The sequence below is a fragment of the Lupinus angustifolius genome, chromosome LG04, assembly GCF_001865875.1.
Source record: "Lupinus angustifolius cultivar Tanjil chromosome LG04, LupAngTanjil_v1.0, whole genome shotgun sequence".
NCBI lineage: Eukaryota > Viridiplantae > Streptophyta > Magnoliopsida > Fabales > Fabaceae > Lupinus > Lupinus angustifolius.
In genome coordinates, this window is record NC_032012.1 from 25367065 (window position 1) to 25380311 (window position 13247).

The 13247-nt window shown below is 34.5% G+C and overlaps 1 protein-coding gene across 1 annotated transcript in view; it reads right to left on the reverse strand.

Annotated features, from left to right (window-relative positions):
* LOC109346570 (protein transport protein Sec24-like At4g32640) overlaps positions 1-12354 on the reverse strand; it is a 20376-nt gene extending 8022 nt beyond the window's left edge. The window contains exons 1-15 of the mRNA XM_019586195.1: positions 12221-12354; positions 11245-12095; positions 9720-9950; positions 9338-9412; positions 8804-8902; positions 8069-8180; positions 5559-5686; positions 4353-4472; positions 3439-3519; positions 2986-3063; positions 2747-2839; positions 2164-2218; positions 1345-1421; positions 855-926; positions 627-710 (exon numbers count right to left, since the gene is read on the reverse strand). Coding sequence (XP_019441740.1) covers positions 627-710; positions 855-926; positions 1345-1421; positions 2164-2218; positions 2747-2839; positions 2986-3063; positions 3439-3519; positions 4353-4472; positions 5559-5686; positions 8069-8180; positions 8804-8902; positions 9338-9412; positions 9720-9950; positions 11245-12012 — 2073 coding nt within the window. The 5' untranslated portion in view covers positions 12013-12095; positions 12221-12354. The remainder of the gene's footprint in view (positions 1-626; positions 711-854; positions 927-1344; positions 1422-2163; positions 2219-2746; positions 2840-2985; positions 3064-3438; positions 3520-4352; positions 4473-5558; positions 5687-8068; positions 8181-8803; positions 8903-9337; positions 9413-9719; positions 9951-11244; positions 12096-12220) is intronic.

Here is a 13247-nt window from a genome sequence, read left to right on the forward strand (position 1 = left end):
TATTGATTATGACTACAGTTAATGCTGTTCTTTCTTCAGATACAATAATTGCAACTCAATATGAAATTATGATATGCTTTTCAATGACTTTCCTCTTTTGACCCATTTTCTTCCCTTTCCCGTCAAGTGGTTGAAAGCATACAACACCAATCAAGCCTTAGTCCCACTAGGTGGGGTCGGCTATATGGATCGAACGATGTCATAATGTTCTATCATATATCATGTTCATTGACAAAACATTGATGTCTAAATCTTTCCTAATTGTTTTGCCTATGGTTTTTCTTGGCCTCCCTCTGTTTCTACTCTCTAGAAATTGGGTTAACCTCCATTTGGTTTATTCTCCTTAATGAAACTTCTAATGGTCTCTGCCATATATGTCCAAACTACCTAAGGCGTGATCCTACCAAGTGGTTGAAAGCATCTCCAGCCTTTTCAGACAGACTTCCGTGAGAAGTGGAACAGATTAAAAAGTAACATTTACTCGTGTTTTAATCAATATCGCGAAGATCTAGATCAGCTTAAGAAAAACAAGGCAACCAGATCTTCCCTCTTTTGTACCAAAACAATGAAAAGTAACACTTCAATCATGTACTTAAACAATGGAGTCATCTAAAATTCACATTTACCTGCCCACCAGTAGTTTGCGGGATAACAGATAAGGATGCAATGTCTACATATGTCTGGGTAGTCACAAATACATCAACACAAACCTGTAGGATACACAATAATTATACTTAACCATCCACATCAAGCTGACCCTCAAACAAGCTCACAAGAAATATCAATTAGTATCTTCGACCCGATATATAATATAAGTGATGCCTGAATCGCAAGAAAAACTACTCAAGATTGACCTGATACTCAGCAAATTCAACGGCCAGTTCCTTGAATGCTTTATCTGCAGGTTGAAGTAACTTATGGGCTTCCTGAAATTCAACAAAGATGAATTTTATAGAAGAATGTGTTAAATTATATATGCACTACAAATCAGCATCTGCACCAAGTGACCAAACTAATGGTAAAAAGAACAGATTAAAATATGCAGAATATCAGATGTATCAAAGAAAATTTAAGCATATTGTATGGATAATTATGTTTCCTTTCTGTAATATAGAACCAAATGTCAATATTACATGATCTATGAAATTTGGTCTCCATTCCACCACTAAATATAATGAGATTTGCAAATATATGGAACTAATCATATGTCAAGCTCGACCTTATAGCAAGAAAAGCCACAACAGAATCTTCAAATCGTAGCCATTGAGTACTAAAAATTGATATATTTTCTTTTACCAGAAAGGAAAGAATCCAACAATTCAATGAACAAATTGAGATGAATACCTTTTCCCCGGCAGAGATGTTTGTTCTACCTTCAGCCTCCCGAGACGAAAGGGCACCAATGCCTATAGATGGCAAGACTGAAAACAACAAAACAGAATCACGAGAAACACCAAACAGACTCAATAAAACACATGTGGCTACATAAAAAAGGAAGGAACCAATGAAATGGACAAAAATAAAAAAACAAAATAACGGCAAGAAAAACAGAACAAAAAAAATAAAGACTCAATCAAACATACAACTAAAGATCTAACTACCAAGACCAAACTCAAATAATGGAATGAAACTCTACATGTAATAATATTGTTTCGGGACATGTTGAAAAAACTTCAGTGCAGCCATGATTAACAGGAGCGCCTATTGTTTTTGAAAGGAGAGGCTGAGAGGGGGCTTTACAGGCCGCATAAGCTTTTGAAGAAAGTCAAGAGTGTTTACCAACTACTAAGTCTTCTGTGCCACATCAATAAACCAATTTAACTATTTCATTTACTCTTTTTATCATTAAACTCTGGTTGGAACACGCTATTTTTTAAATATTATTCAGTAATTTTAATCATGCATAGCAGAAATTTGAAGTCATTCTGAAGACTAAACTACTTTTATATTTAGAGTGATATACGGACTTTTATTCAAGTAATAAAATTCCAAAAGAAAAGAATTGGTGAAGTAACAAATGCATAAAATTAACACCAACTAGATTTTGCTGTTTCAATCACAGACCACTTGGGGTAAGAACCTATATATAATAAACATGTAGACACAACAATTATGTGATATAAATTTCAATTATTTACTAAATATACAAGTTGCCAAGCTCACCTGATTGGAATACCAACAGCTTTCCTCCAGTGTCCTTCATTGCAAGGAAAGCAGCCTACAACAAGACAACAATGGTATAAGCATCAATTTATTTTCATATGCATAAATGCTATTTCCAGGTCTGTCTTTGGTACTTTTGGAGTATATGCTCCATGTGCACTAGCACTGTAAATATTGTACACTGTTAGCACCAGATTCATACTCTTAGCACATTATTTCCTGTTTTACAAACATAGACACTAATAGTGTAAAAATGAGTAACTGTTTTTATCAGTTACGACTAAACATTATTTCTCTGAGCAGTTGATGCTCCAAACACAAGGGCATACCAAAGTTGAACCCGATCACTCCTGGTTTCTGCTTTATTTTCCTTCCTTACGTATTGAGATTAAATATAAAAAGCATCTATGGAAAGACTGCCAAGGAGCTGTGGAAGTATAAGGGGGAATCTTAAAAGCAAGAAATTATATGAAAACTTTATATATAAATATAGAGTTGATTCCATTGCTATAACTATCTCAGCAAATAATATCTAAGATGTTGCAAAGTCAGGCAATCATAATTCAAAAACAAAAGATCATACCTTGATAGCTGCACCAAAGGCTGACTCAGAGATTCTATTGTGTTGGAACATGATAGGAATGCTTTCCAGAAGTAATTCTAAGTGTTCCTGACACTGACCACGGAGAAGAAAACCAACTTAGTATAGAAGTATATGGCTACACCAAACGTACAAAAAATATAACAATGTAAATACATTCTCCAAAGATAACTTGACTTATTTACTAAAATTCATCGAGAATGAAAATGTTTCAAACATACCTCAGATAGCGGAACAATAACATCCGTTTTCAAAGGAGTATAAACATCTTGTACATCAGGAACAATGAGCATCAGTGGCTACAAATTTTAAATTTCAAAATCAGCAAGACTCAACTCAGCTACTTAGAACTGTACAGTGTAAAGATTAACTTATCTTTATCTAAGCTAGTAACTCAATTACACAGAATTGTAAATCACTATTTATCGTGCAGGAGTGTTTTTCATGTTCTAAATATCACAAAAAACACATAACAAATAATAATAGAAAACCAATGAATAGTGGATAAATACCTCCGGTCGCTCACCTTCTAAAAGCAGAAAAAAATTCAAATTCATGCCTCAAGCAACATATTGGCCCTTATAAATAAATTTCTACTGCTACGACTTTACATAAATTTACGACATACTTCCAAGAAACGTCAGTGTATGTTTAGTTAAATACTTATACTTTACCTGCTGCAATGCACGTTTCAAGTTGTAGAAATGAATTGTTGAGTCAAATGTTGCAACTCCTACCATTGTGCGAGGATCTTTCTGAAGCAACAAAAAAACTAGTTATGAAGTGCAAAATAAAGTTTCTTAAACTTCACAGTAGAAATTCAGTCAGATCACCATTCACCCAATATCAACAAACTGAAGAGACATTTGCAACACCGGTGGGGAAACAAAGACAAAAATGCACTCCTATTGCTGCTGTTTTTTTTTGGGGCGGGGGGGATATGTGCCCCCTCTTTTAGTCCCCTGCTCTTTCTCTCTCACTTCTGACCTATTAAGGATTTAAACTTAACCTCTGTACTCTACACCACATTGCAGAAAATGTTCAATGCTCAGAATCAACATGGAAATAAATCATAAGAATGAGAGCACGGTCGCTGTTGTAATTTCTGCAAACCAAATGTGCAATTTGGAGTTTAACTATGCTAGAATTCACAGTAAAAAGATTTAACAAGGGGCATGCAAGTTTCCAGAATTAACTATGGGTTGCCAGATCTTCATCAAGATCACAGATTCAAATAATACAAGGCCAAAAGGCAAAAAGCTTATATTTACATCACTAAATTACAGAAAAAAAATAGTTAAGCAGTTATATTAAATGTAAGGCCCAACATAATGGAATTTTTTTATTATCACACCATTAAGTTCAAACAACTTCGTTGTTTTATTATTTGTTTTGGAGGCAGGTTGAGAGAGGAGGGAAGAATCTTAAAAGGTATTCTCTTGATATTTAAGTCATAACCTAAATGAAGTATAATGAAGCAATTTGGCATTCAATCAATCGAACAAGATTAGAAAAACATTAAGCATCACATACATTATCAAATATAATGGTTGATATAATATCAAACCTATCTACAGTTACAACTCACAGGAAGGTCTTTGATAACTTGACTAATGGCACTACAAGCTGCAGCTGTTGCACCAGTTTGAACAGCATTCATGGATACATCAATTTGAAAGAAGTACACAGCAGGCATTGGCTCACGGACCTACAGAAAATAGAGGGAATTGCGCACCAATCATCATGGATACTAAAAGGTGAGACAAACAAGAATGAGAGAAATGAGAACGTATTCAAGACCGAAGCATAAATTGCTTAATTTCTATTTAAGCTTAAAGCTATAACAGAAATGAAGCCAACCATAAAATTGACAACACTTCATCAATCCACCATACAAAAGGACCAAAGAAACTCAATGCAATATGAGCAAACAAGCATTTGTTAAGAAGGTGGAAATAACATGAAGAAAGAATCAGCAAACAAACAAAGCTGTATCCATATTTGATTTAGTTCTGAATTCTGATATGGGGACAGAATAACATTCCATAAAAAAAGTTAAATTACTTTAAACCATTAGGTTTAGCGAGCTGCTGCAATGTTAACTTCATAATGTCAACCTAGGAGCATGGATGATAACTAGATTTATTTTAAATTTTTAATGCTTCGTTTGGGATTTAAGCTATCAAATGTTATTGGGCCAAATTTTCATATTTAGGTCACCCTTATGGGTTATATAAGTGGGAGGCTTAATCCTAGAAGAAAAAGAATTTGGTTCCAAGCCATGGGGAGATAATTTAGGGGACTTTTATTGAAAAGGAGAAGTGGATTATCTTAATTATGAAGGATCAACTGACCTCTCGAATAATTAATCCTATTATACAGTAGAATATTAGAAATCCTTCTTCATGAATAAGATCATATACTTACCCTAGTACCAACCTTAGACAGTCATTAACGACATAATATCAGCGTACATTTAAATTTCACACATTTATGCATCTAAGCAAAGCTAACTTAATTCATGTTTAGTTTCTTTTCCGTCAACATGGATTTAGAGTCATTCAACAAGTAAACATCATAATTAATTCACATCACAGATTAACTGGCAAATAAAAAAGTTGGAAAAAAGAGCATTTAGAGTATATCACTGAAGGTTCAGATTGTCAGGGTTTTAACCATGATGGAGTAGATATCATTTCAATCTCAAGAAAAACCTCAGGTACAAACTATAAAAGAAATACACACTAAAAAATCCATCCTCATAGACCCTTATATATTTTAAAAATAAACTAACCATGAATTCTTTTGTAGCAACAAACTCTACTGTTCCTCTGCATAGTTCAGGTCTTTCATCAGCATCTCTACGTCGACCATCTGGACCCAAATTGCATTGGTAGTCCCGTGGAGTTTCATCACTAAATCCTGTAAAACAAATATGCAATCACAATCAAATGGTTGGCCATGTCACAATAATCAAAATATTGAATGATCCCATCATACAGAAAGGCATATAAGATAAATAAAGAGGGCCTTAAGTGAGCCAATAGGCAACATCAAAAATTCTGAAATAAGCAAAATATTTTATCAGAGCTACTTTGCATCTTCTCTTCTAATATATTTTCTTTTTTATAAAAAATATTATGTTAATGCGCAATTTATGCTATTATTGAAGGGTGTTTCATTGGCTCAAAGCTGATTTGGGATGCGATTAGGCTATTTAGCTTCGATCTGGTGTAAAAAACTATTAGTTTTAAGAGGGTTTTACTTAAGACACAAGCAGATTGACTGGGCAGCTAGGTTATATTGATGTTCTCTTTTCCTTATTAGTTTTATGTTCCCTTTTTTGCCTTTGCCTTGGAGGACTGCCTACCTCCGACTTCTTATACTTTCTTCCCTGTCTATTTATTTATTTATCAAAAAGGCAGTTTGCATAAGCAACAAATCACATTTAAAATGAGCAGTAAAGAACTATTGCAGCAAATGCATAAACCTGCAATATGAGTAATGATTTGTCAACCAACCAACCACTATCTAACTTAGCCAGTCATTAAAAACCCAAGTTTCATATTTTTCCTCCCTTCATTCTAAGGGAAAGTAATGGAAGAAATATCTCACATAGGACCACATCATTGGCACCTTCCGTAGTATATGCCAACTGTTGAAGAATTATAGGATTAGGAATAGATAAGAAAAAGAGTAGAGGGAAAGATGGCTAACAAGCATAAACTAATAATATTATTGATAAGTTGAAAATGTGATGCAAATGCTAACCAGATATCCTTGTTTATAGTAATAATTAGGTGTACAAGCCCAAGCCCACTAACATAAGACTAACGTCCTTGTATCTTATAAGTTCTAGCATTCACATACAATAATAAGATGGCTCAATTGTATAGCAGATATTGCTTGTACAAACTAACCACACAAGTTGCAGATAAAACGCCTTCCCTGATCCACGAATTTCATAAAGGGATTTATGTAGGCCTTGCAACGTGAGCAACGAACAGGACCACTCTCCCCAAAATCAACAACCTACAAGAACCTTGGGTAATAAGCCAAAAGATGTATTGAAATTTTTTTTAACTAATTCTTGATTGAAAGCAACATGTTAGAAATAGCACAAAGCAAACAAGAGCATCATCATAAAATAGTTTACATCCACCAATATAGCTAATACAAAACATGACTACAAAAAAGCAGGATATTGGGCTCAACAAGTCATTGAGCATATTAGTATAATCGGTTCAAAAACCTTAAAAGAAGAGAAATGCTTGTTGGTAGTCCCGTGGAGTTTCATCACTAAATCCTGTAAAACAAATATGCAATCACAATCAAATGGTTGGCCATGTCACAATAATCAAAATATTGAATGATCCCATCATACAGAAAGGCATATAAGATAAATAAAGAGGGCCTTAAGTGAGCCAATAGGCAACATCAAAAATTCTGAAATAAGCAAAATATTTTATCAGAGCTACTTTGCATCTTCTCTTCTAATATATTTTCTTTTTTATAAAAAATATTATGTTAATGCGCAATTTATGCTATTATTGAAGGGTGTTTCATTGGCTCAAAGCTGATTTGGGATGCGATTAGGCTATTTAGCTTCGATCTGGTGTAAAAAACTATTAGTTTTAAGAGGGTTTTACTTAAGACACAAGCAGATTGACTGGGCAGCTAGGTTATATTGATGTTCTCTTTTCCTTATTAGTTTTATGTTCCCTTTTTTGCCTTTGCCTTGGAGGACTGCCTACCTCCGACTTCTTATACTTTCTTCCCTGTCTATTTATTTATTTATCAAAAAGGCAGTTTGCATAAGCAACAAATCACATTTAAAATGAGCAGTAAAGAACTATTGCAGCAAATGCATAAACCTGCAATATGAGTAATGATTTGTCAACCAACCAACCACTATCTAACTTAGCCAGTCATTAAAAACCCAAGTTTCATATTTTTCCTCCCTTCATTCTAAGGGAAAGTAATGGAAGAAATATCTCACATAGGACCACATCATTGGCACCTTCCGTAGTATATGCCAACTGTTGAAGAATTATAGGATTAGGAATAGATAAGAAAAAGAGTAGAGGGAAAGATGGCTAACAAGCATAAACTAATAATATTATTGATAAGTTGAAAATGTGATGCAAATGCTAACCAGATATCCTTGTTTATAGTAATAATTAGGTGTACAAGCCCAAGCCCACTAACATAAGACTAACGTCCTTGTATCTTATAAGTTCTAGCATTCACATACAATAATAAGATGGCTCAATTGTATAGCAGATATTGCTTGTACAAACTAACCACACAAGTTGCAGATAAAACGCCTTCCCTGATCCACGAATTTCATAAAGGGATTTATGTAGGCCTTGCAACGTGAGCAACGAACAGGACCACTCTCCCCAAAATCAACAACCTACAAGAACCTTGGGTAATAAGCCAAAAGATGTATTGAAATTTTTTTTAACTAATTCTTGATTGAAAGCAACATGTTAGAAATAGCACAAAGCAAACAAGAGCATCATCATAAAATAGTTTACATCCACCAATATAGCTAATACAAAACATGACTACAAAAAAGCAGGATATTGGGCTCAACAAGTCATTGAGCATATTAGTATAATCGGTTCAAAAACCTTAAAAGAAGAGAAATGCTTGTATCATTCCCTAAACAAATACTGGCAAATATAAGAATGAAACAGCTACATTGAATATGAAGAAAGAGTCCTAAACGTTGTTGGTTCATGAATTTTTAAAATGGAACTTTCCCCAACAAATAAGCAAAATAATTGGCTAGTTCGAGAAGATATGCTGGAAAAAGCTACCAGGCCACCAAACATCAGACAAAAATAAAGAAAAATCCAACCTTAGCATTTAGGTACTAAACATAACAATACCATGTGAAATCTATCCTTATAAAACTACAGGCTCCAGAATTAAAAAAATTAGGTGACTCTAGCACTTCCACAACTAGCACTTAAATACAAAATAATGACAGATGCATAAACTTCAAAGAAAACTACTAATCATCATCATTACGTGGATGGGATCCTCAGATGGGTGTGGAAGAGCCAAAGGTTGGACCAACATAGCCAACTGCATTCCTGAGGTTGACAAAAGGTCGGCAGTGAAAGGAATCTGTTTATTGAACAAAAAAGAAAGCAAATGAAAGAAGATCAATATGAATATTGAAAAGACAGGAATCTCAATATTTTCAAATTTTCAATAACTAACCTCTGAAAATTACCATAAGGCAAAATTTTGCTTTAAATAAAATTAAGTTATTAGAAAGAGGGGAGAATACAGAGCTAGAGTATGAGGCATCTTCTTAAACAAAAACCGAGCAAAAGAAGGGTATTTATAAGCCAAAGCAGAACAACACATCAAAAGAATAAAGCCCTCCAATCCCCCTCCATACGAGGTCATACCAAAGAACCTTTAACTAATCAAAATATAGAATCCACAAATACAACTCGATCAAGTGAAACGAGCAAGAGCTTATCCTCGAAAATCATAGTATTTCTCATTATCTTGATTCAAAGCTAAAAGTATATTGTAGGCATTAAATGTGACCTGATTGATTGTGCACCTCATGTAACGTGGACTGCAATTCCCCGTATCTCTTACAATGTAATCACTTGTAGCAGGCTGGACCAAAATTTGAACATAAACAAATAAATCATAAGAACAAACAACAGTAGCGATTAATGCAATGTATAAAACTGTACATAACATAAAACATGGTATTCATTATTAAACAGCAGATTTAAAAGCTTTTTCAAAAAGGAATAAAATAACATAGAAAGAGAATAATGAGGATTGGAGAACAATAAGCTTATAACTAATAATACTGAAGACCAACAACGCAAGCACAATTAGCTAGCATCAATTAGAATGTCAACCCATTTTTATTTCTCAAATTTTAAAAAGCTATCTAGAATTTTCAGATGAATACCGGAGGAATGGTTGCTTGGTTGCCTTGACGAGTTTCATGCAAGATAACTGCAGAACCTGGAGAGGGCCTTGGAATTTGATTTGGATCAATTTTGGAAGGCCCAGCCATTGGGGCCCCAGTTTGACCAATAGCGGGTGATATAGTAGTAGTCATAGACTGGTTTGGCAATGGTGGTGGCATGCTAAACATCCGAGGAGCTAAAGGACCAGGAATTGGAGGAGGTGGAGCTGCCTACAAGACATGCACAAAAATCAAGCATTTACATTAATAGTTTGACTGACTTCTTAAAGACAAATGCAATACTTTCAAAGCAGAACATGTCAAATTGCATTTACATGGGAACGGAATAGTGTATTTTTATATAGCATACTTAAGTACTTGGCCCGTAAGATTTTCTTCTTCTTTAACGTCTTTATAAAAATAATAATACTAATATAACAACAACCAAAACTTAGTCTCACTAGGTAGGGTTGGCTACATAGATCAAATAACATCATGACGTTCTATCATAAATCATGTTCATTGACAAAGCATTAATCTTTAAATATTTCCTAATTATTATGCCTATGGTTTTTCTTGGTCTCCCCCTGCTTTCAGAAATTGGACTAATCTCTATTTAATCTACTCTCCTTATCTGACTTCTAATGGTCTCTTCCACACATGCCCAACCAGCTAAGGCCCGACTCTATCATCTTTTCTACAATAGGAGTTGCCCAAATTTGTAACTAATGCACTCATTCCTAATCATATATTTTCTAGTGTGTATACTCATCTAATGCAATATTTTCACCTCTTCTACATTGAGTTTATTCTCTTGTTGACATTTTACCATCTCACATTCAATCTCATAACATTGTGGTCTTATAGATGTGCTGTAAACTTTTCCTTAAGCTTGAGTGACATCTTTCTATCACATATAACACTTAAAACATTCCGCCATTCCATCCATCCCGCTTGAATCATATGGTTTGCGTATCTCTCAATTTCCCCATTGTGTTGTATGATTGACCCAAAATACTTAAATCAAGTAACATCACTTAGTAATAATAGGTGAAGTCTTCACTATTATTACTAATTGATGATATAATTTGATCAATATGTTCAGGATAATCTTCATGTTTTTCAATGTGCCTACTTTAAGTTTATTAATTTTCTATGTGGATTAAATATCTAATATTTGAAATTATGAATACCTGTTTTTAAGCTATCTCATTCTAATGTCTCTTGGGAACTCAAAAAATATCATAAAACAGGCACCTTCAATTCTCAGAATAAATTACTTATCTGAATCATCTTTACCGACAAACAAACTAAAGAACCACAAAATAAAATTTCCTCTTCTAATTTAACTCCCAAAAAAATTTCTCCTTCTAAGACCAGACATAGCAAATTTTAATCCTCCGAATCATTTTTCAACCAATTAGCAACAACATCATTGCTCTAGTACCGGCGAGGATAAAATATTGTAGGCCAAATTTAGATAAAAGACATTAAAATACAATAACGTTCAGATATAGGGAGCTACCTGCTGGGATTGCATCTGCCATGAAGGTGCTCCAAAAGGTGATCCTGGAGGCTGCGTTGCACCTTGAGTTGGCACGGGATATGGGGGCTGAGGTTGAACAGCCGGGCCTGGAGGAGCTCTCATTGTTGGAGGTCCAACAGGTGGTTGTGGTGCACTGCCAACTGGAGGAAAGCGTTGATGACCCGGGAAAGCTCCACCAGAAAATGCAGGTGGTCCATTATTCGTCAATTGACTGGGTGCAATTGGTGGGGAATTAAAAGGACTTGGACTCGGTCGAGCACCGATAGTTGGCTGCGGAGGTGCAAATGGACGGTTTAGTGGAGAACCACCAGGGGGAGGAACACCAGTAACTGGCGCAGCAACATTAGGAGGAGGTCTCGACGCAAAAGAGGGAGGTTGACCAGGAGGGGGCCCAGTTGGCCTTCCAGGGGCAACATTAGGAGGAAATGAAGACACCGGTGGCCCCGAAGGAGGCCCTGAAGGCCTCACAAATGCACCAGGAGGTGGACCAGGTTGCGAAAACGGGGGAGATGGACCAGGGATCCCAGCCGATGGGGCCGAAGAAGCAAACGGAGGTGGTTGGCCAAAGGGTGGAGGCCTAGAAACAGGGTTTGAGGTCATAGGTGGACGATTAAGGTTCAAATTGTGGAAATTATCAGCAAGTGAATCAGGTGTACCCCTAATATTAGGGGCATAATTAGGAGATTGGAACTGTGGTGCATTATTTCGGGGCCTAGGTGCCCCTGGAGGAGGTATATGAGTACTCATCACTGAATGAAAATCAAAATCAAAATCAAATCAATTCCAATCTCAAGGTACCACACCTTCTTATTCAATAAATTGATCCAAATCTATAAGAAACAAGGAACAAAAAATCATTACAATATTCCAGATAAATTTAAAATAAAAATAAACGGTAAATTGAGATTCAAAACGATAGTAATTGTTAGAGATCGGAAAAGGAATAGCGAGAAACCTGAAATGAGAATTGAGATTAGATCGGAGATGAGAAAGTGGGGTTTTGGAGAGTAGGTGATTGTTTATTGAATCTGTAACAGTATAAGGAGCGTTCGGTTCTGGTTACTGTGATGCTGAGGACTTTTTTGTCAATAGGACAAACCATCAATTGTTTTGTCATCTCTACTAATCATAGTGTGACACCTGTATTTTAGACTCCTCTTCAGCTTTTTTTCTATTTCTGTTTCCAACTTTTTTTAATCTTTAATGCATGGTCTTTATTTTATTTTTTATGTTTCAAAGTTGGTGAAGAAGAAAGAAAAGAAAATACAACATCCTAAGGAAAATATAAAGTGAAGTGTTATAAAATCAGTACCTTATTATCGGCCAGTATTATATGTATCAAATCACATATTATTTTAACAAATTATATAAATAAAAAGTATTTATCACATTTTTTATTAATTTTTAATATTCATTCTAATATAATATGTATGGATCTAACTTTATCAATGTATAATTTAATTGGACTAAATCATATTTGTAGTTTGATGGTTGGAAATAACTTTTGTTAGAAGAGACACCAACACATGTTAAAATGGATTAGTTCCTTACTCAAAACGTGTGAAAGAATATTTTTAAGAGTACAAACAAATATTACTATATTAATATCATGAATGATTTGATGAACAAAAAATATTAATAACATTGATAAACTATAAATTCATCAATAGGAGTTGTGCACCTAACCCATCTATATTAACTTTCTTCATCAATAATCAAACTACTATTATTTATTCCAACAATGTGTTAATCTATTGATGTAAGGTTTACTATATATTAGGATAATCAAAAGGTTAAGAATTCAATTCATATTAACAACATTAGCTAGCTGAAAAAAGCGGTCACATACCATAAAAGATATTATTTTTTTACTCAAAAAGTAATGAGAAACCTTTCATTGTACAAAAAATTAATATTATTTATTTTCAAGGAAAATGGCAAGCCCCACAAAAAATTACACTGGACATAAAAATTACTAGCGA